At 47.7% G+C, this 24,112-nt stretch overlaps 1 protein-coding gene across 1 annotated transcript; it reads right to left on the reverse strand.

The window, feature by feature from the left end:
• Positions 1-243: 243 nt before the first annotated feature.
• On the reverse strand, positions 244-1,592 carry LOC123041074 (uncharacterized). The gene has a single exon (XM_044463773.1). It carries the CDS (start codon positions 1,450-1,452, stop codon positions 505-507), a length of 948 nt encoding a protein of 315 aa, XP_044319708.1. The 5' UTR covers positions 1,453-1,592; the 3' UTR covers positions 244-504.
• Between the last annotated feature and the right edge of the window lie 22,520 nt (positions 1,593-24,112).

The raw sequence follows: 24,112 nt of genomic DNA on the forward strand, positions 1-24,112 counted from the left end.
AAAAAGCGAGACGAAAGCCTATTTTGTGACGGTAACGAAGTAGACCAATGACCAATGTATGACATCAAACATCACAATCAATAAGCAATTCACATGTTTATCTCCGTCATATGGCTAAACGCCTTCGCATTTTCAGCAGTCATCCAAGAGGATGTCAAGCACCAAATCATATGCAATTGGCATGCACCAATGATCAAATCAACGATGTATCGGGATCACACGTGGCCAGCCTGAACCAAGAAGTTCTTAGTGTACTGAATTTATACATAAAACCGTTGCGCATGTTGCCCGAATTTTCTGAACACTTTGTTTGAGTAGCCACACATGAAGGGGCTGATCTGGTGTACATGGACACTTCCATTACAAATCTACAATCAGCTCTTTTTTCCTTTGAGAAAAAGAACAACAAAAACAGGAGAATGGTAGGAAAGATAAAACCTGAAATTTTATCTTTCTCGCCACTCTGTTTGACGACTATTTACAACACGACCTTCTAAGTGCGACTTACCCTTTCTTCCCATGTGCATGGCTTCTAGGTGAAATCACGTCATGGTCGCCGGAGCTACTACTTTTCTTGCCACGTGATCTTCTGGGCGAAATCACCTCATGGTCGCCGGAGCTGCTCTTCTTGCCATGTGATCCTCTAGGCGAAATCACCTCATGGTCGCCGGAGCTGCCCTTCTTGCCATGTGAAGGAGGCAATGACGCCCACGTAATCTTCTCGCCGATCTTCTTGTCGCTCGCCTTCTTGCCGAGATGCCTGCCGGTCTTGCCCATGGATCTGGGTCCTCCATCCTCGCCGTTCAAGATGGGCACGAGGTACCACCAGATGGAGGTGCAGCAGATGGCGAACATCCTCCCGAACACGACCAGGCTCAGCAAGAGCAGCACCGCCACGAACGGCCAGTACTGGCTCGGCCTAATCGCCTTGTCCGCCCACGACCACCTCCCGGCGGCCGAAGCCTTCTTCTTCGTCGGCGCCGCAGCGACAGCCGGCGCCGTCACAGCCGCGGCGTGCTTGACGGCGTCGTCTCCTCCTCTCGGGCTGGTGGACTCCGTCCGCGGCGACGGCGGCTGCGTGGGCGGAGGCGTGGACGACACGGCCAGCTTGGACTTGCACTTCTTCTTGGGCTCGGCCTTGGCGGCGGGCTCTTCCGTCGGCAGCTTGACGACGATGGGCACCCAGCCCTTGGTCTCGGACTGCACGAACCGGACCATGACGTGGTCGCCGCCGTCGACGCGGCGCAGGACCTTCTCCCGCCGGGACTCGAGCTCCGCGAGCACCATGGAGAACTTGTCCAGCCCGCGCGACGCGTACGGGTTCTCCTTCTTCCCGGTGACCGGCTTCTTCTTCTCCTTCCTCTGCGCCTGCTTGCCTCCGCCGCTCATCGGCTCGCCCTTGTCAACGTCCTTGAAGCTGGCTGTGCCGCAGAACACCATTTCTTCCGGCATAATACCGTTTACCACTCCCTGTCAAGAACTGCTTATAAAGGGGATAACTTCCAAGCTGGTTGTAACTTGCTCCGGTGTCGCTCATAATTTGTTTAGCTGTTCCTCTGTGGGGCTGGGTGACTGGAAGTCGGGGGCGACTCGATCATTTGAAGGCCGCGGGGCGGTGTCCTGGCGCGAGCTGGGTCAAGCGTGGAGGTGTCAGATAGTACTATTCAATTTTCATGCCTTGCTTCCCACGATTGACCCGGTGTAGAGATGGGAAATACTACTCCAGTACTGTGTCCGCGTTAAGCCGTTAACAACAAGAAAGAAAACGGTGAGAATCTTCACACAGAGAGCAAAGCGACACGTCCCATAATTTATACAGAGCGTACGTCTGCTTCTGAATTGTATGCATGGGAAATTGTTATATGCTCGACGTTCCACGGTTTTACAATAAAAAAAAGGCGCAACCGGATAATCACGATTTGTAGAGAGACTGAATCAGTGGTGACGTATAACTCGATCAACCGACGGACCGATAGCAATTTCTAAGCATAACAGCAAACCCATAGTTTTATACGAATCGGCACCAAGTAATCCACGAGGTGCATGCGTACGTAACTGCGTATCCAGACACCCTTGCCGTCGATCCAGTTGGTTGCGCGTCGAGCTCGCACATAGTCATAAATACTACTCGTACAGTTGGTTTATCAGCCTGTGCAGATAAATTGACTCCAAGTCTCCAGCTATTTCCGCCCGAAAAATAAAGAGTCTCCAACTACTAGCTCGATCATGACCTGACGAGCAGCGTACGGGTTGCCCGCATAACCGCATTTATTGCACCAGCGGCGCGAGGTCGCGACGTCTCCCTCGTGATTTCGCTGCCGGTTGCCCAATTTTCTCTGCTCATGATTTTCTTTTTCTTTTTTTTGAACTTTCTCTGCTCATGATTTAGTAGTAGAATGTCAAGTAGTACTACGTACACAGTGATTCGCGAGCGCTAGCTGAGTTTCCGCTGACCCGCCGGCCGGCCGCGGTAAGGTTTGAGGTTTGATTGCTGTGCAAGCCGTGGACCGATCTCCGCTGCTTCTCTGAAGCTTATCGTGCCGATTAAACTAACACGGGTCGTCTTGAACGAGTCAACGGTTCCTGTGGTTCGTGCTACGTAGCGATGATTTACCAGTTTAGTTTTATTTGTTTGGCCTATGTAGGTCAAAGGAGGAGACAAAATCTCGGCAGCACGATCGCTCTGCTCTGACCATCATTTCTCCTGGATTGTTAGAGCAACTCTAACGCAGTGATCCAAACGGATACGGATTTTGTTCGTATTTTGTCCGTTTGGTCGCTCGCCTGCCTAGCGAACATGAGACGGACAGGGGATGAACCCAACGCAAGACCAAAAAGTGGACACGCCCGCGTGGAGACGCCGCTTTCCTCCCGTGCCGCCGCGGCAGCGCCCCGTGCCGCAGCTCGTCGTCCCCCGCTCGCCGCGCCCGCTCATAGCCTTATCGCCGCCGCCGCCTGGCCGCGCCCGCCTCCGTCGTCTGCAGCTCGCCCGACGCCGCGCCCATCGCCCCTGGTCGCGCCCGCGCCGTGCCCGCCCCTCGACCGCGCCTTGCTGGCCGCGCGCTGCTCATGTGCCCGCACGCGCCCAGCCCGGTTTGCCCGCTCGCTGCTGCCCTCGTTGCAGCGCTGCTGTTGTTGCTTCCGCGCCGCTGCTCTTGCTGCTCACCGCCGCTATATGCTGCTATCCGCGTACGGCCGCGGTGGCGCCCTGGCTGTGTGCCTCGCCTGCTCCCACCTCGGCTAGCCGGCGCACCACCCTCACCCTGCGCCTCCTTTGGCCGCGCGGTTGAGCCGGGCCACCTCCTGCCGGCGCCAGGCCTCCTCCTCGCGCCGTCGTGCCCCCCTCAGATCCCCATCGCGGCGAGCACGGCCGGGTGGCACCGCAGTTCCTCGGTGAGCGCCAGGAGGAGTAGCAGGAAGTGGAGGTGGGCGGCAAGCGCGGCGGCAGCCTGCGCATGTGGCCTCGCTCCTCCTCGCGGTGGTTGTGGAGGCTGGCGCCAGCTCGTGCGCGCTCACTGCTAGGTGGGACCAGGGGCGGACACGAGTGGACGACAGCGGTCGAGCAGAGCGTCTGCTTCGTACCCATTTGTTTCCAGATTTGGACCAAGTTTGAGTCGGAGACGGACAGCAGGCGGACACCCGCGTCTGTTTGGGTCGCCCCGTTGGGTCAAGTTTTGTGTCCGGATGATCCAAACGGACAAAATGGGTCTTTGCATTGGACTTGCTCTTATCTGCTTCCGTTATGACAACCCCATCTTGACTGTTTTAGTGGGATCATTCTAGAAGTTGTACTTTTGTATATTTTTTTAATGAAAATAGCTAGAACAATTGTTCTATGGTCTCGGTTCAAAAGAAAAAAAAATCATTCTAGAAGTTCCGTGCGGCTAATCACAGTACTACTAGTACGTAGCTTATTGATTGCAAATGAAGTACTAGCACGAAGCTGCGTACCTGTGTCTGAAGAGTGAAGAATGCCTGGGGACCTCGCACTGAAGTGCTCGGAAGAAATGGAGGGGATGACGGCTGAGAACAAGCTGGGAAAGAAAATACTGTATTAAGCTACCCCTCTGGAAGGGATAGCTGACACCTAAAGACACATGGGTGACATCAGGGCTCGTTTTAAATTTTCTTTTTGCAAGCATTTTTAAGCTTCTGGATGGACCTGTGCGTGCAAGTGCAAGTATGCAACGACGTCTGCAAAGAAGTTGTTGTTAGCAGCCTGCCCTGCCGACCTGTGCATCGGTGCACGCCCAAAATTCTTTCATTTTCTTCATCCTTAGAGCATCTCCAGCGGGAAAAAATGCGTCTTTTGCACGCGCGAGCCGGGTTGGCGCAGGAAAAAAAAAACTACGCGCGCGAAAAAGCGGCAATGCGCCCGACAGTTTTGGCGCGCGGACGTCCAACGCGCTCTATAAAATCCGCGGCGGGCGCCCGCTAACCGCCGTCCGCGTCGCCTCTCTCCCTTCTTCCTCGCTTCTGCCGGTGCCCCCCGCCGCCGCGCCCTTCTTCCTCGTCTCCAGCGTCCCCCCGCCGCCTCCAGCGCCTTCTTCTCGCCGCCGACATGCCGCCGAGCGCCCGAAGCAGCTTCGGCTACCGCGGCGTTCGCGCCCACCCCTCCGGCGTGTATTACGCGGAGATCCGCTCCGGTAATACACGCCTCGGTCTCGGGACGTTCGAGACCGCCCACGAGGCCGTCCGCGCATACGACGCGGCGGCATGGCGCCTCGCGAGGCCACGTTCGCAGATGAATTTCTCGGACGTGTGGACGCGCCAGCAGGCACAGGACCTCACGGCTCCGCCGTGGCTAATGACCGAGGAGGACTGCCGCATCCAGCGGAGGCGGGAGGGGCGCCTCCTCATCGCCGAGGCGGATGAGCACACCATGGCGGCGTGGCGCGAGCGCTTCCCGAAGGACGTCGCTGTCGAGAACGAGTTCTGAGCGCAGCGAGCCATGGATCGAGCGGACAGGCGAGAGCAGAAGGCACTGGCGGAAGCCCAGTGCGAACTGGCATCTGCGACCTGGGACGACAATGATCCTCGATGGGAAGACGTGCTTCTGTCGTTGGACTACACCACCGAGGAGGACGACAACTGCGAGTAGTCTATCTAGTTTATCGTCGACGTAATCTACTATATTTGCATCGTAGTATCATTTTTATCTATTTTTATTTGTATCGTATGGACTAGCTTGTGGTGTTGGGCTTGAAATATGCATTGTAGTATCATTTTCATACGTATTTGTATTTTATCTATATGTTGTTTCATATTGTTTGTATGTGTTGCATCATAGTACCGGTTGCTCGTGCGCGGATTTTGCAATGCTTGCTAGAGCTATAGTGCCGCGCCTTATTTTGCAGCCCCTGCTGGAGCAAGCGCCCTCCTGTGCGCTAAAAAAAAGCTATTTTAACGCTGTGAAAATAATTTAGCACGCCGCGCGTTGCGCTTCTGTTGAAGATACTTTTAAAGTTCGTCTTCTTTTTCACGGTCTTAAGCACGAGCAGAAGTCCATTCATTGGCGGAATGCGCTGGGACGACTTTGGAGATGGTTATTCCCCTTCTTAGCAGTACAGGCACAGTAACTGAACCAACTACATCTCACGTACAGATCAAAACAAGAAAAAGGAAACTTTCTTGCTAAATCTCAGTTGACTCAGACTTTGTTATGTATCAATTGTTGTTATATTCGTAAAAATATACATTGAGAATATGCAATAAAAAACAGATTTCCCTCCTTACATGTTATGCCACCTGACTAAGATTTAGTTAATTCTCAGTCGACTCGACTGAGATCTAGCCACACCCAAAAAAGAAGCATAGAGCTTACATGCAACGACGTACTCAACATATCCAATGAGTGTGCTAGCGGGCTCTCACAGGCCGGTACTACAAAAGCAAGACAAACGGATTGGCATGAAGATATTGGGAAACCTCTTTCCTTTTATTAGTATTCTCTTTGTCTTCCATTTGTTTTCTTATCTTTAAATAATTAATTGACAATATAAGGATTCTCAATGCAATTTACCGCATAATACATATAAATTTCCTCTAAATCAAAAGCAAGAAATTCTTAAGGTTATATTCTGGAATACCCGTAGTTATTCGTTCCATTTCGGCATATTACAGAAGCAAACTAAGTTCGTTATGATGCGCAAGGGAAATCAAGTCATCACAATTTATGGACACGATTCGATCATGAAATAATTAAATGATCATGTTCATTGCAAAGTTCATAAGGACGGCGAGAAAAATTAAATCTTTTAGCACAAACATCTAGCCTCTATTGCAACCATTTAGTTTCTAAATACATATGTCTCTTGCAAAATCTATCTTCCCTTTTTGGTATGTAATTGCAAACTCTATGCACTCCACAAAAATTGGCATGCTTATAAGAAAGATTTTTATCATGACTAGTGCAATCATCATTAGTACTATGGATATTCAAAGAATTCATACTAACAACATTGCAATTATGCTCATCATTCAAAGATGGTATGCCAAACATTTTATTGCATTCTTTCTCTAGCAATTGAGCATAATTATCGGAATCCTTATTTTCATGAAAGGCATTAAAAAGATGAAGCAAATGAGGCAACCTCAATTTCATTTTTTTGTAGTTTTCTTTTATAGACTAAACTAGTGATAAAACAAGAAACTAAAAAATTCAATTGCAAGATCTAAAGATATACCTTCAAGCACTAACTTCTCCGGCAATGGCGCCAGAAAAGAGCTTGATGTCTACGACGCAACCTTCTTCTTGTAGACTCGTGTTGGACCTCCAAGCGTAGAGTTTTGTAGGACAGTAGCAAATTTCCCTCAAGTGGATGACCTAAGGTTTATCAATTCGTGGAAGGCGTAGGATGAAATGGTCTCTCTCAAACAACCCTGCAACCGAATAACAAAGAGTCTTTTGTGTCCCGGACACACCCAATACAATGGTAAATTGTATAGATGCACTAGTTCGGCGAAGAGATGAAAGTGCAACTATCCCTAGGTGGTTTTGGTAATTAATAACAACATATAGCTCATTGAGCTAATGCTATTCCAAGACTATTATTTCAGGAAAGCTCAATGAATGGCATGGCATGGATGATGAAAGTGGATCCCTCAAAATACTAAGGACAAAGGATTGGCTCAAGCTCAAAAGCTCAAGACTCTTAATTTTATATTTTAGTGATCCAAGATCACATTGAGTCTATAGGAAAAGCCAATACTATCAAGGAGGGATGAGGTGTTGCTTAATGAGCCTCTTGCTTCATGTGCTTAGTGATATGCTCCAAAACCCTCAACTACTTTCCCACATCCACATATGACCTAAACCCAAAGCCAAAATCGGTCACACCAAAACTTCCTATCCGGCGCCACCGATTCCAAAAGTCATAGCCACTGCCACAAACCCTAAGCAAATCGGTCTTACCGATAGGGATCTCGGTCTCACCGAGATGGGGTTGCAATCTCACTGTTTCCCTTCGTAGCGTTTCGGTCTAACCAAAGTGAGCGATCGGTCCCACCGAGATTGCAATGTAAACTCTCTGTTTCCTTTTTGTAACATTTCGGTCTCACCGAAAAGAGCAAATCAGTCCCACCGAGTTTACCTGACCAACTCTCTGGAAAGCTTATTACCAAATCGGTCTCACCGAGTTTGTGTAATCGGTCTTACCGAGATTACGTTATGCCCTAACCCTAACCGAATCGGTCTCACTGAGATGCATGTCAGTCCCACCGAAAATCACTAACGGTCACTAGGTTTAGTAAATCGGTCCGACCGAGTTTAACAATTCGGTCCCACCGAGTTTGGTAAATTGTGTGTAACGGTTAGATTTTGTGTGGAGGCTATATATACCCCTCCACCTCCTCTTCATTCGTGGAGAGAGCCATCAGAAGAACCTACACTTCCAACTTACCATTTCTGAGAGAGAACCACCTACTCATGTGTTGAGGCCAAGATATTCCATTCCTACCATATGAATCTTGATCTCTAGCCTTCCCCAAGTTGCTTTCCACTCAAATCTTCTTTCCACCAGATCCAAACCCATTGAGAGAGAGTTGAGTGTTGGGGAGACTATCATTTGAAGCACAAGAGCAAGGAGTTCATCATCAACGCACCATTTGTTACTTCTTGGAGAGTGGTGTCTCCTAGATTGGCTAGGTGTCACTTGGGAGCCTCCGACAAGATTGTGGAGTTGAACCAAGGAGTTTGTAAGGGCAAGGAGATCGCCTACTTCGTGAAGATCTACCGCTAGTGAGGCAAGTCCTTCGTGGGCGACGGCCATGGTGGGATAGACAAGGTTGCTTCTTCATGGACCCTTCTTGGGTGGAGCCCTCCGTGGACTCGCGCAGCCGTTACCCTTCGTGGGTTGAAGTCTCCATCAACGTGGATGTACGATAGCACCACCTATCGGAACCACGCCAAAAACATCCGTGTCTCCAATTGCGTTTGAATCTTGCAAACCCTTCCCTTTACTTTCTTATAAGTTGCATGCTTTAATTTCCGCTGCCTATATACTCTTCGCATGCTTGCTTGAATTGTGTGATGATTGTTGACTTGTCCTAGAGTAGCTAAAATCCGCCAAACTCTAAAATTGGGAAAAGGTTAAGTTTTTATTGGTCAAGTAGTCTAATCACCCCCCTCTAGACATACTTCAAGGTCCTACAAGTGGTATCAGAGCCTTGGTCTCCATTTGCTTTGATTTCCATAACTTTTGGTGGTCATAGCCTTGGTTTCACAACCTAGGAGAGTATGGCGTCTAGCGAGGGAAATTATCACCGTAGAGGTCCTTACTTTGATGGTACTAATTTTGCTAGTTGGAAGCATAAGGTGAAAATGCATATTCTTGGACATAACCCCGCCGTTTGGGCAATTATTTGCATTGGCTTGCAAGGTGAATTTTTCGATGGGAGAGAACCGAACCGTGAAGCTAACGCGGAAGAATTGAAGATGCTGCAATACAACGCTCAAGCTTGTGATATCATCTTCAACGGATTGTGCCCCGAAGAATTCAACAAAATCAGCCGTCTTGAGAATGCAAAGGAAATTTGGGATACTTTGATTGATATGCATGAAGGTACCGAATCCGTCAAGGAATCCAAGTTGGATGTGCTCCAAAGTCAGCTTGACAAGTTCAAAATGAAGGATGGTGAAGGTGTCACTGAAATGTACTCTAGGCTTGCTCTTATCACAAATGAGATTGCCGGCTTAGGGAGTGAAGAGATGACTGACAAATTCATCATCAAGAAGATCTTAAGAGCATTGGATGGAAAGTATGATAGCGTGTGCACATTGATTCAAATGATGCCAAACTACAAAGATCTCAAGCCAACGAAAGTCATTGGAAGAATTGTTGCTCATGAGATGTCACTCAAGGATAAGGAGGAACTTCACAACAAGTCAAGTGGTGCTTACAAAGCTTCAAGTGAATCCCCCACATCAGCAAGTGAGAAACCAACCTTCAATGAAGAATTGAGCTTAATGGTGAAGAACTTCAACAAATTCTACAAGAGTAGAAGCAAAGAAAGAAGCTCCAAATCAAGGTCTTACAATGACAAGAGATCTTCTAGTCGAGAGCGCAATTGCTACAATTGTGGGAGACCCGGACACTACTCCAATGAGTGTACGACACCCTACAAAAGAAGAGAAGATTCTCCAAGAAGAAGAAGCAAAAGAGAAGAATCACCACCAAGAGAGAGGAGGAGTAGAGATGATCGTTATGAACAAAGACCCTCACGGAAAAGCAAGGATTCGGAAAGGAAGGACAAGTCATCAAGGAGCTACACGAAACGAGGACATCAAGCTCATGTTGGTGAATGGGTATCTGGCTCCGACTCTGACAATCACTCCGAGAGAAGCTATCACTCCGACTCCGAATATACTCAAGATGAAGGTGTTGCCGGTCTAGCACTTGTGTCAACCAACTCCTACGACATATTTGATTCACCAAATGAAGGTGTTGGAAGATGCTTCATGGCCAAAGGCCCAAAGGTAACACATCCCGAGTATGTTGATTTCAATAGTGATGACGATGACTTGCTTGTGGATGATGATTTACTTGTTGACAACTCTAGTGATGAATACTATGATGAAACTTCAATTAATCATGCTAATCATGCTAAAACGAATGACAATGATAAGGAGAAGATTGAGCTTCTAACTAAAGAATTAAACTCTCTTAAGTTAGCTCATGAAACTATCTACGAATATCATCGAGAACTTTTAAGGGCTCATGAGAAGTTACGCTTTGAAAAGCTCAATCTTGAGCAAGAGCATGAGTTCTTAAAAGCAATCAATGATGATCTTCGCAAGAAAAGTTCTTCTTACATTGCCAAGCGTTTACTCTTATCTACTTACATGCCTCAAGTCAAGTCTAGTAACAAGTACAAGAAAGATACTTCCTCTAGTAGTAACAATAATAATGTTAAATACAATATTGTTGCTTCTAGTAGCTCTCTTGATTCCACTAATGATTCTCTTAGCCAAGTTACACTTGAGCAAGAAAATAGCTTATTGAAGGGAATTATAGAGAAAGGTGTTTACAAGAGCCTTGCCAGGAGTAAGTAATTCGAGGAAATTGTACGCAAGCAAGGAAGGCACCGGAAGAATCAAGGTGTTGGTTTTGAACGAAAGTTCAATGCCAATGGAGTTGAGTGGGAAGAAGATCAATACCCCAAGACGAAGTTTGTTCCTCAACAAGATAAGTATGATCCTACTTCCTTCAAAGGAACACAAGCTCAAGATGATCTTCCACCACATGACCACAAGAACAAAGGCAAGGACAAGCTTCAAGAAGAGATTGATACATTTGAAGAAGCACCTAAAACCTCGTTCAAATGGGTCCCCAAGACTACGTCAAGTTCTACTTCATCAAGTACAACTACAACTCCAAGGATTCCCATCAAGATGATGTGGATCCCGAAGAAGAAGAACTAGAGAGTTCTTGAGGGTGACTCCGCCAACATTCTTCACTCATATCATTTTGGCAAGAACAAGTGCAATCAACTTCCACATCTTGCACTAGTTCAAGGAGTCACAAACCCTCATATTGGTAAGACAAGGGACAAGGTAACCTAATGATTTCATGGACATCATCTTGTGTGTGCATCACTCTATGTCTATGGATATTCTTGTTTGTTCCTTGTGGGACTAACCCATGTAGGTAAGTTGAAAGTGCAACTCACTCCAAAGGATTGCTCCAAATGATCTACATCAACATTGAGCATCTACATCTTCAACACCTACATGAAGTCATCATCGACAAAACCCAATGTTAGTTCATCCCTCTAAGGGGGGATCTCACATCTAGGGGCAACTTAACTCTAAGAATTGAGTCAAAGCAACTCTAATGGTGTGAACACATTAATGCATTATGTAAAAGTGGTAACCCCACTTGAGCATAAACGATGAGTATGACCTATGATCAAATGTTCTCATTTGACTCCTAAGTCAATATACTCATATATAGATGACCTAGTCATCGCCAATTGTTTGATAGATGCTAGAATTGGTTGTGCATGCTTTGCCACATATTTCATTTGCTATCTTATTGTGTGAGCATGTTGGTGCATATTTTACTCATTCAAGGACGTCCACTTGTTGTTTTGATTGTTTGGTTTCTTTTCTTTTTGCCAAGTGGATGGACAAGAATGCCTAAGAACCTTCTTTAGCTATCTATGCTTTTCTCATCTCAAACTCTATTCATGCTACATCACAAAATTTGATCAAGTCAGATTCGAACCACTCTGTGTGAGGAGAACTCGGAGTCCCCGATTCGTCATAGACTTAAACTTCCAAAACCTCTTTGTGATTCTCGGTCTGACCGATTCTTCCATTTCGGTCCTACCGAGGTCACCAAGTTGATCTGAGTTTTCAATCTCGGTGCAACCGATTTGAACTTTTCGGTCTCACCGATTTGCTATAACTGAACACAGTTATGCATCTCGGTGCCACCGTGTTGTTCCACTCGGTCACACCGACAGGGTCGGGCTATATATAGTCACGGGCAAAAATTTGGAAATTTCTCCGAAACCCTTCGCCCGCGCAAGAACTCGCTCTGCCATTGTGGTCTCCGGATCGTCTCCTCGCCGCCAGCAGCCTCCTGTCGCTGGTCTTCGCCGCCGTCAACGGAAATCGTCCCCGCCGTTGCCGCCGTAGCAAGTCCACCGCCAAGTTAGGGTATGGACTTGATCTTTGTGCTATCCACGTCTGATTCCTAGCACATTGTTTTCATATTGTTTCTTGCCATGATTGAGATTCTTCTATCCAACCAAAATAGTCCGTAGTTTAGATGGGATTCAAATTTTTAGGGTTAGATTTCCGCCGAAACCATCTCGGACCCACCGAGTTGAAAAACTCGGTCTCACCGATTTGGCTTATGCCATTGCACTAGTGACTCTCGGTCTAACCGAGAATTACTAATCGGTGCGAGCGATTTGAGGATTTTGTGAAACCCTAGCAGTCTCGGTGCCACTGAACTGAAACTCGGTCCAACCGAGATCATCAGTTTAGGTTCCAAAACTGCTTCGGTATCACCGAGTTTGAAAATCGGTTGATCCAAAATGCTTTCTGTGGAAAACTAAAACTGAACTTTTCAATCATTCTTTTGCAAAAATCTCTGCATTTTGTCATGCTCATCTATTCTATCTCATCTATAACTCTTCACAGGGTCAGCAGTCAGCTTGTGCAGTATGTCTAATCAGAGTGACAGTCAGAACAGGTCTGAAGAGCACATGGACTTGAGTGAGGGCACTAGTCCCTCAACTTCAGATGAAGGGAGCAGAAGCACTCCTAGCAATTTGCCTAAGGCTGCAACTAGGCAAAGGAGGAAGAGAACCTCAGACTCAGAGGATGAGGATTACAAAGCTGAGGAGGATGAGGCCACTTCCAAGAAAGTGGTGCTCAAAAAAGAGTATGGCTCTGCACAAAGCACAAAACTAGGCCTGAAGAAGAAAGTTCCTGCCAAGAGAACTCCAATGCCAAAGGCCAGGAAGTCCACTCAAGTGCCAGCTCAAGCTCAACCCAAACAGGCACCTGCAAGGAAAGAGGCACCATCAAAACCTCAGAAAGTCCCCACTGGTGCAACCATGAAGTTCACACTTGAATCAGAGGATGATGGTGATCAGGACAAGAAAAAGAAGAGAGCTAGAACCACAACTGCCAAGGTCCTTGGAAAGCCCTCAATGAGAAGGGATTCTGATGAAGAGGAAGAGGATGCTGCGCCAGCTCCTAAGGCAGCTAAGCTTAAGGGAAATGCAATCAGGTCAGGGGCTGCAACATCCAAGCCTAAAGATGCACCCAAAGCTGCCTCCAAGGCCAAGCAAGCTCCAAAGAGGAATACCAGGAGTATTCCAGCTGCTGAAAAGAACAAGGCCCCAGTGCCCAATGTTGCAGAAGATGAAGATGAAGAAGGACAAGTCCTCAGAAAGCTCAAGCCCAAGATACCAGACCACAATGATGCCCATCCTGTGGCTGAGGACATGAGAATCAGGAAGGATTCAGGGCTGAGGCTGTGGAGGATGGAAGACCCATATGCTTCAAGAAGAAGAACTGCTGTTGACTACAGGTTCCACACAAAGGAACAACAGGACTTTTATGAAATCAATCTGTTGGACAAGAAGCCCATAGTCTGTGATATGAGGTGGGTTGACTGGAAATTCATCAGGGAGAATGAGCAGCACTACCCTGGAGTGGAGGAGAGCTTTATTGCTTGTGGAGTAGCAGATTTTGTTGGACAAAAGTTCACCAACTGGAATGATGAGCTTATCATGCAGTTCTACTCCACAGCACACTTTTATCCAGATGGTAGGATTGTTTGGATGTCTGAGGGTACTAGGTACTAGTCCACTGTGGAAGAATGGGCAAGTCTGATCAATGCCCCCAAGGAAGAAGAGGATGACTTGGACATATATGCAAAGAAGAAGTTGGGTCACAATTCAATGGCTCACATGTACAAGGAAATTCCTGACAAAGCAGTTGAGACTCACAAGTTTGGATCAGTTCACTTTCTGCTGTCAAGGTTGGCAACCATAAATTGGATTCTGAGGCACACTTTGTTTCCCAAGTCAGGTGACCATAACATGATCAGAGGGCATGCCATCAACATGCTGCATGTGTTTGATGTGTCACATAAGTTCAAAGTCATGAGCCTCATCATTGAAACAATCAAGAGGACTGCAACAGATCAGAAGAGGAGCTGTGGATATGCACCTCAGATCCAGGAGTTGATTAACTCAAAGATGGGCATAGGGAAATATCAGTTGGATAAGGAACATTTTCCAATTTATCCAGAGTTTGAGGACAATGAGGTTGTTATGAATGAAGATGATCCACAATCAGTTCAAGCTCAGGAGAAGAAGGAGAAGGCAAAGAAGGAGAAGGCTGCCAAGATGCCAACTCAAGAGGAGGCATCTGAGTATTTCTTGAAGACCAAACAAGAGCAGCTTGGTTACCTGATAGCATCAACTCTGAGGATTGATAAAGGGTTGGCAACCCTAACTCAAAACCAGGAGAGCCTGGAGAGAATCATGGAACAAAAGTTCTATGATCTAGATGTCAAGGTGACTGAGATTCAGTTAGTTGTAGAGCAGCTGCAGGATGACATGTAGGAGAGGAAGGGCAAGACAACCACGAATGTGTTTGCCAGAGTGCCCAAAGCCCAGAGGTTAGTTGCAGTGCCAGTGACAGACACTAGAGCTACAACTTCAGCACCAGCCACTGCCCCTACAGTTCCAGTGCAACCAGCTCCAGCATCCACTCCAGCACCCTCTACTTCAATTGAAGCCTTCGTCCAAGGAGCTATCAGGACACCACCACCAGAAGATCAAGCCTGAGAGTCGATCTAGCACTATGCATTTTCTATGAACTTTTTGGTAACTTGTTGCCAAAGGGGGAGAAAAATGTATAGATCATAGGCTTCAAGAGAGAGGGTGTGTTGCTTTTGTTCTCTCTTGCTTTATTTGGTGGTTTTTCAAACATTGTTTGCTTTTGGTTGAGATACTATGCTTGTGAGACATTGATGATCATGTGTTTGATCATAAGCCACACTTATGCATGCTTGATATTATCCTATCTATCTTATGTGATCATTCACTATGCTTGGTGATGAGTGCATGTATTCATTGTTTATTATTTTGAGCGCTCCACCAAGATGTATGTGACATGGAAGAGTAACCCATGAGCCTAATTCATTGTGCATTTGCAGTCCAAATCAAATATTAACCCATGCACAAATTTAGGGGGAGCTCTTGCTTATCACATACTTCTCAAAGCGACGATGTTATTCAATCTTATTATCATTTGTCGAAGCTTCGATCTATATGTTGTCATCAATTACCAAAAAGGGGGAGATTGAAAGTGCAACTATCCCTAGGTGGTTTTGGTAATTAATAACAACATATAGCTCATTGAGCTAATGCTATTCCAAGACTATTATTTCAGGAAAGCTCAATGAATGGCATGGCATGGATGATGAAAGTGGATCCCTCAAAATACTAAGGACAAAGGATTGGCTCAAGCTCAAAAGCTCAAGACTCTTAATTTTATATTTTAGTGATCCAAGATCACATTGAGTCTATAGGAAAAGCCAATACTATCAAGGAGGGATGAGGTGTTGCTTAATGAGCCTCTTGCTTCATGTGCTTAGTGATATGCTCCAAAACCCTCAACTACTTTCCCACATCCACATATGACCTAAAACCAAAGCCAAAATCGGTCACATCAAAACTTCCTATCCGGCGCCACCGATTCCAAAAGTCATAGCCACTGCCACAAACCCTAAGCAAATCGGTCTTACCGATAGGGATCTCGGTCTCACCGAGATGGGGTTGCAATCTCTCTGTTTCCCTTCGTAACGTTTCGGTCTAATCGAAGTGAGCGATCGGTCCCACCGAGATTGCAATGTAAACTCTCTGTTTCCTTTTTGTAACATTTCGGTCTCACCGAAAAGAGCAAATCGGTCCCACCGAGTTTACCTGACCAACTCACTGGAAAGCTTATTACCAAATCGGTCTCACCGAGTTTGTGCAATCGGTCTTACCGAGATTACGTTATGCCCTAACCCTAACCGAATCGGTCTCACCGAGACGCATGTCAGTCCCACCGAAAATCACTAACGGTCACTAGGTTTACTAAATCGGTCCGACCGAGTTTAACAATTCGGTCCCATCGAGTTTGGTAAATTGTGTGTAATGGTTAGATTTTGTGTGGAGGCTATATGTACCCCTCCACCTCCTCTTCATTCGTGGAGAGAGCCATCAGAAAGAACCTACACTTCCAACTTATCATTTCTGAGAGAGAACCACCTACTCATGTGTTGAGGCCAAGATATTCCATTCCTACCATATGAATCTTGATCTCTAGCCTTCCCCAAGTTGCTTTCCACTCAAATCTTCTTTCCACTAGATCCAAACCCATTGAGAGAGAGTTGAGTGTTGGGGAGACTATCATTTGAAGCACAAGAGCAAGGAGTTCATCATCAACACACCATTTGTTACTTCTTGGAGAGTGGTGTCTCCTAGATTGGCTAGGTGTCACTTGGGAGCCTCCGACAAGATTGTGGAGTTGAACCAAGGAGTTTGTAAGGGCAAGGAGATCGCCTACTTCGTGAAGATCTACCGCTAGTGAGGCAAGTCCTTCGTGGGCGACGGCCATGGTGGGATAGACAAGGTTGCTTCTTCATGGACCCTTCTTGGGTGGAGCCCTCCGTGGACTCGCGCAGCCGTTACCCTTCGTGGGTTGAAGTCTCCATCAACGTGGATGTACGATAGCACCACCTATCGGAACCACGCCAAAAACATCCGTGTCTCCAATTGCGTTTGAATCCTCCAAACCCTTCTCTTTACTTTCTTGCAAGTTGCATGCTTTAATTTCCGCTGCCTATATACTCTTTGCATGCTTGCTTGAATTGTGTGATGATTGCTTGACTTGTCCTAGAGTAGCTAAAATCTGCTAAACTCTAAAATTGGGAAAAGGTTAAGTTTTTATTGGTCAAGTAGTCTAATCACCCCCCCCTCTAGACATACTTCAAGGTCCTACAAGAGATGGTGGTACAAGTGTAATATGAATAGTAGAAATATATTTTTATAATCTGAATAAATAAAAACAGCGAGGTAACTAGTAAAAAAGTGAGCAAAAACGGTATGGCAAAGCTTGAAAACAAGGCCTAGGGTTCATACTTTCACTAGTGCAAGTTCTCTCAACAATGATAACATAACTAAATCATATGGCAATCCCTCAACGTGCGACAAAGAGTCGCTCCAAAGCTCCCATTGCAGAGAACATAAGATGAAATTGCTTGTAGGGTATGAAACCACCTCAAAGTTATTCTTTCCGATCAATCCATTGAGGTATTCCTATAAGTGTCACAAACATCCCTAGAGTTCATAGTAAAATAACACCATATGCCACACATCAATCAACCCTAATGTCATCTAGATACTCCAATGTCACCACAAGTATCCGTGGGTCAATTATACGATATGCATCAAACAATTTCAGATTCATAATATTCAATCTAACACAAAGAACCTCAAAGAGTGCCCCAAGATTTCTACTCGAGAAACAAGGACAAAAACATGCATCAACCCCTATGCATAGATTACCCCAATGTTACTTCGTGAATCCAGGAGTTGAGTGCCAAAACATACATCAAGTGAATCAATAGAATACCCCATTGTCACCACGGGTATCCCATGCAAGACATACATGAAGTGTTCTCAAATCCATAATAGTATTCAATCCGATAATTGTGAAACCTCAAAGGTAAAACTCAATTCATCACAAGAAGGTAGATGGGGAGAAACACCATATCACCCAACTATAGTAACAAAGCTCGCGATACATCAAGATCGTGCCAAATCAAGAACACAAGAGAGAGAGAGATCAAACACATAGCTGCTGGTACATACCCTCAGCCCCGAGGGTGAACTACTCCCTCCTCATCATACAGAGCGTCGGGATGATGAAGATGGCCACCGGTGATGGTTTCCCCCTCTAGCAGGGTGCCGGAACGGGCTCCCGATTGGTTTTTCCTGGCTACAGAGCCTTACATCGGCGGAACTCCCCATCTAGGTTTATTTCTGGGTTTTTAGGATTTATAAGAATTTTTGGTGTCGGTTTCACGTCAGGGGGGTCCATGAGTCAGCGACAAGGCAGGGGGCGGGCCCTAGGGGGTGGTGTCGTGGTACTATGTCTGACAGTAAGAATAGGGGGTACGTATGGAGAGGCAAGGTCTTAGCTACGGCAAGGTTGTATGCAAGTGTTTACGAGTTCAGGCCCCTCTCGGAGGAGGTAAAAGCCCTATGTCTCGGTGCCCGGAGGCGGTCGACTGGATTATGAGTATGTGTTTGTATTACAGGGGGTTCGAACCCTTGTCCCAGAGGAGGGGGTGGCTTATATAGAGTTCGCCAGGACCCCAGCCATCTCCTGTTACAGAGGGTTGAATGTACATAAAGATTGAGGCGTTACTAGTAACGCCAGCCTTAAGTGCCTTTAATGACCTTAAAGACTACAGAGTAAATGCTCGCCCGTTGCTGTTCTGAGTGACTTCTGGTCTTCAGCAGGTTGAGTGGTTTCTTGTATGGTCGAGTGGTTGACTGGTCGTGTGACTTTGGAAGGAGGGGTATCCGAGTGGTTCGTTGGTCGAGTGGATTGCACTCGACACCTTTACTGGGTACCCTTTGTTATCGCTTGAGCTTCTTTGCTTCTAGGGTAGTGACCTTAGGTAGGGCGTATAGGTCAGGCCTGTGATCCTACGCTAGGTCTGTATCCTCATCATTAGCCCCCGAATGGATTAAGGTCTGAGTGGAAAGAAGATTGAAGTTGATCTTGCTCCGACCCTTGCGCTTCACGAGTATTTACGCAGGACAGAAGACTCATGTTAGAACTTCAGCTTCGCTTCAATTGCCTTGATCGATTCAGAAAGTTGCCGAGTGAATTTGCAACATCATCTGTCGAGTGTTGTTTCTGGGCATAGAATCTTTGGCGCGATTGGTTGCGGCATATCCCGGATCTCACGGGATTCGAAATTTCGGGGAAGCGCGCGGGACGGAGCATGCCGAGGTAAGCGGGATGGATAGACAGGAGTGCCTTGATCTCCACGCCACCTTTTTCGCCACATACCCAGCGCACGACTGTTGCGGGATTTGACGGGATCACCTGGGCCCACGCGTCAGCCACTTAGAAGTGGGCCTTTATAAGGCGACGGAGCCGAGGCTCCTGCACTGTGCGCATCTATTTTCTCCCCTTTTCCTCTGCTTCTCCACTGCATCCGTCTCCTCTGCTCTTGACGCTGCCGCTCCGCCACCATGATGAAGGACAAGACGACGGTGCTGGAACGCGCGAAGAAGGCGACGGGGGCGGCGAGAGGCAAGAAGAAGAATCGCGGGTCGTCATCGCGCTCGGCGCTGCCGCCGGGTTGGATCCAAGGCGATTGGATCCGGTCTTCGCTCCGGCAGGAAGATCTGGACGAGCTGGTGGAGTCCGGGCTAATCGCCAAGGGTGCTGCGAGGTTGCCGGAGGAGGAGACGGAGCCGCAGCCGCGACCGGGTGAGTGTGTTCTGCTCGCCACCCATGTCGACCGGGGCTTCTCGCTTCCTCCGCACCCCTTTTTTCGGGGTTTCTTGAACTTCTTCGGCGCCCAACTCCATCACTTTTCTCCCAATACCATCACATATCTTGCTGCATTCCTATCCATGTGTGAGAATTTTCTGGGGTGTCGACCACACCAGGGTCTTTTAAGCATATTTCCACCATCCGTTCTCAGTCGGTGAAGAAAGCAAACACAAGTGACGAGAAAACACATGTCATTTAGATGTGTGGGGGTTTGGGTATATTTTCACCATCCGTTCTCAGTCGGTGAAGAAAGCAAACACGAGTGACGAGAAAACACATGTCATTTAGATGTGTGGGGGTTTGGGTATCTAGAAGAGGCAGAGGAGCTCTTTCCCTTCCATGACTCTTCCTGAATCGGCCAGGGGCTGGCAGTCGACCTGGTTCTACTGCCAGGACCTCGCAACTCCAGGCCAGTCAACCGGACTTCCCCACTTCACCTTTGATCGTGTTCAGACTCCTTCCTAGCTGAAAGTGCCTGCTGCTGAGAGTGTGGAGACGAACATGCTAGTTGAGAGGGTGGTCCAACCGATCAATCTGGTCATCGCCGGCATGGATCTACTAGAGGTATTCCTCAGTCGATGCATCCAACCTCTTCAGGCCCGTGACCATCCTATGTGGATGTACTATGGGTCGACGACACCACCTGGGTTCATCTAGAGGAAGTACTAGCTAAGATGGTGGAAACAAGGATAACCCCATAGGATCCAGGAGAGTCGACCCCTTCAGAGACAACAATCAGTCAGACAAGGTGTGTCTTCCATCACCGACTGTTTTTGGGTACATATTCCGACTGCCCTTGAATCCGACTGACTTTTACTCGACTTCTTGTCTTGTAGGTTTTTACTGAGATGTACTCGATGCCCAATGGTGAACAAGTTCTAGAGCAAGGCCAAGAGGGAGAGGACAGTGCGGAAGAGAGCGGTGATTGGGAATGTCCTGACGATGAAGTTGAAGAGGAAAGCGACGAGTCGGATGACGAAGAAGCGGTCGACTCACCGCCTCGCTCGAAACATCGATCCAAGCAACACCATGACCCAGCAGGCGGGCGCGGTAAGAACGTGGCCCCAAGCACCCAAACACAGAAGCGCACTCGGACGTCGACTCCGGAGCCAACAGAAAAAGTCGCCAAGCAGTCCAAGGTTTCTCCTCCAAAAGCTCGGAAGTCTCTGCCCAGGATCAAGATGGATGTTCCTGTTGCCTCTGGGTGAGTATCCTCTCTGTGTTTACCTCTACCAACTGATTCTTCTGTTCTGACCGAATGGATCATGCATCTTTCCAGCCCAACCTCCACCGCGACTGACATGGATGTTGACAAGGCCCCAGGAGATGAGGAAACCGATGACGCGGCCACCTCCAGAGCTGGTAAGTCCGCTCGATTAAAACTTATTTTGTCAATTGAGTTGTTGGTCAGTTGAATTTCTGATGTTTTCTTTTTGCTGTAGCTCCATGAGACATTGTCGTGCTTCCAGATGATGATGAAGAAGAAGTGCCTCTGAAAGAGAGGAAGAAGAGAGGCAAGGGCTCGAGCAGGAGAGTGCTTGAGGTTCAAGTCCCTCGGTCGACGCCGGTGCTTGAGACTGTGGTCGAGCAATCCGGAGATCCGGTTCGGACCGACGTCACATTCGCCGACCCGCTGACAACTGATCGCCCATCAGGGTCGACTGCTCCGACTCCTGCTACTCCAGTGCAACTTCATGCGTCTGACCCAGTGGCTGCTTCGACTGCCTTGGCGCCATCACTCTTTGCTACATACCAAACTCCAGACGACTCGCCAAGTGCCGCCAGGGAGGCTCTTCGCCAGGTGAATCTTGTTCTGGATCAAGTGAAGGTGATGCACGAGGCTAGTCAGGTGGCCCATAATGCCGGCACCGCTCTGCAGACCAACATTAAGGTCAGTTAACTCCCGACTGAACTTTTGAATCATGAAAAACTGCCACTGTAGCTTTGCTGCCCATATGTGCATCTACTATCATGGGTCTGTGTTTCATATCCGATCACCCACTGGGGTGTGCCTGCCTTAGGGATAGGTGTTCTACTCCACTCGACTTATACTGAGTTGAGTGTTTGTCCGAAGCATTGGGGGCACGCAGAGTGCACCCACTGGGTGTAGTCCCCGAGACCACAGTCGACTACTGGCAGTCGGCTGGGGTCTGAGAATCTACGCCCCTTTTTTTTGACTCATGCTGGGCAGACCATGCTGAGTGTTGATCCAAACCAGTGGGGGCACGCTAAGTGCACCCACTAGGTGTAGTCCCCAAGACTACTGTTGAATGTTTGATTCGGCAGTAGTCTTAGAGTAACTTCCACTGTGATTGTCTTTTGCTTCTGTCGACTGATATATCTCTCTCGCTGACTGCAGAGGTCTTGTGATCTTGGGGCTCAACTTTCTGAGTTGAATAAGAAGCAAATCAGCCTCAATCTTGATCTTGAACTGGCGAAGAACAACCTCAAGACTGCTCAGGAAGAAACATCCATCATGGGAGGTAACCAATCGTCAACTGTCCACCTTCTTGGTGTTTTTTTCTTTCAATCTTTTTGAACCGAATGACTTCACACGAACAGATGTGCGTAGTGAAAACCGTCAACTTCAAGCTCGTCTGAAGAGTGTTGTTTCTTTAGATAAAATGAAGGAGGCTCTGGAGAAGAAGGATCTGGATCTTGATGCTGAGGCGCGAGAGAAGATAGTGCTTGCGGACAAGAAGCTGGCTTCGGTCAGCAAGTTGGAAGAGGAGAACTCGAAGCTGAAGACCACCATCTCTGAGGCCAATCGGGAGGTCGAGCAATTGAAGAAGGACAAGGAGAACTTAACCAATGAAGTCGGAAGCCTCAAAGCCAAGATGGGCGAGCTGGAGTCCTATCTGGGACAACTTGCAGCAAAACTGGTCCTAAAGCTTGAAGGTATCATCGTTCGACTGATTAGTTGCCGTCGATTGGAACGTCTTGTCATACTGTCGACTCACCATTTTTTTTCGATTGTGCAGAACTTTGTCAGGACTTTGAGGCTGAGACTGGGCGGGTTGAGATAGGTCTCGACCCCATCAATTGTCCTGTTAAAGATGATGTTGCGATGAACTTGCTGTGGTTGGAATCACGTATGGACAGTGCTGTTGCTTATTTTGCCCGACTGAAGGCGGCGATGACTCGGGTTGATGCCAAACTCTGGCCCCAGGCGGAACTTTCACAAGATCTCGAGTCACTGATGGCTCGACTGAATTAGATCCCTGGCCGAGTGCAAGAATGGAAGAAATCATCTGCTCGCTGTGGCGCTGACGTTGCCCTGCCATTGGTCCGAGTGAATTGCAAAGACGCCAAAGAAGACAAGATGGCGGCCCTCAAGGTTGTGAACACCAAGAAGCATACTTTCCAGTCCTTCATGGACACTTTCCTTGAAGCTGCCGCTCGCATTGCAGACAACATTGATCTTGACAGTTTCTATGATCCAGCCAGCCCTTCTCCTGATGAGTGACTGAAAAACATTATGCCCCACACTTATTTGCCTCGGAATGCCGAGTGGTCGTGTAACCGTTAAACTCTTTCATGCTTGATGCTTGAGTACTCTTGTCCGCTGCAGTTCTGAACTTTTGCAGGGTTTATCCGAACTTGGATTTCTTAGAATATCATGGCTTTTGCTCTGTTTCTTAAATTGTTTCTGATTGTCCCTCGGTTCCGAGTGGACTTGATCTTCTCACCCTTTGCCGAATGAAAGTACATTGTACTTGTGACGGAGCTCAATCGCGGTGTTTAGTCGACACCTCGTCATCCTTGCGAATAGGGATGGAACATTGTATTTGTGGCGTAGCTCAGAGGTGGTGCTCAGTCGCTGCCTTGTCTCCCTTGCGGATAAGGGCGGAACATTGTACTTGTGGCATAGCTCAGAGGTAGAACTCAGTCAATGCCTCGTCGTCCTTACGGATAGGGACGAAACATTGTACTTGTGGTGTAGCTCAGAGGTAATGCTCAGTCGACGCCTTTGTGACTTAGGCGATTACAGGGTCGCAGCTAAGCCCCCGAGTGGGAGGATTGCTCTCCACTCGGAGTGTTTTTTAACTTAGGCGATTATGGGGTCGCAGCTAAGTCCCCGAGTGGGAGGATTGCTCTTCACTCGGTGTTTTTTTAATTTAGGCGATTACAGGGTCGCAGCTAAGCCCCCGAGTGGGAGGATTGCTCTCCACTCGGAGTGTTTTTAACTTAGGGGATTACGGGGTCGCAGCTAAGCCCCCGAGTGGGAGGATTGCTCTCCACTCGGAGTGTTTTTAACTTAGGCGATTACGAGGTCGCAGCTAAGCCCCCGAGTGGGAGGATTGCTCTCCACTCAGAGTATTTTTAACTTAGGTGATTACAGGGTCGCAGCTAAGCCCCCCGAGTGGGAGGATTGCTCTCCACTCGGAGTGTTTTTTAACCTAGGCGATTACAGGGTCGCAGCTAAGCCTCCGAGTAGGAGGATTGCTCTCCACTTGGAGTGTTTTTTAACTTAGGCAATTACGGGGTCACAGCTAAGCCACCCACTGGGGGATT

This window comes from Triticum aestivum, chromosome 2B (genome assembly GCF_018294505.1).
Source record: "Triticum aestivum cultivar Chinese Spring chromosome 2B, IWGSC CS RefSeq v2.1, whole genome shotgun sequence".
Lineage (NCBI taxonomy): Eukaryota > Viridiplantae > Streptophyta > Magnoliopsida > Poales > Poaceae > Triticum > Triticum aestivum.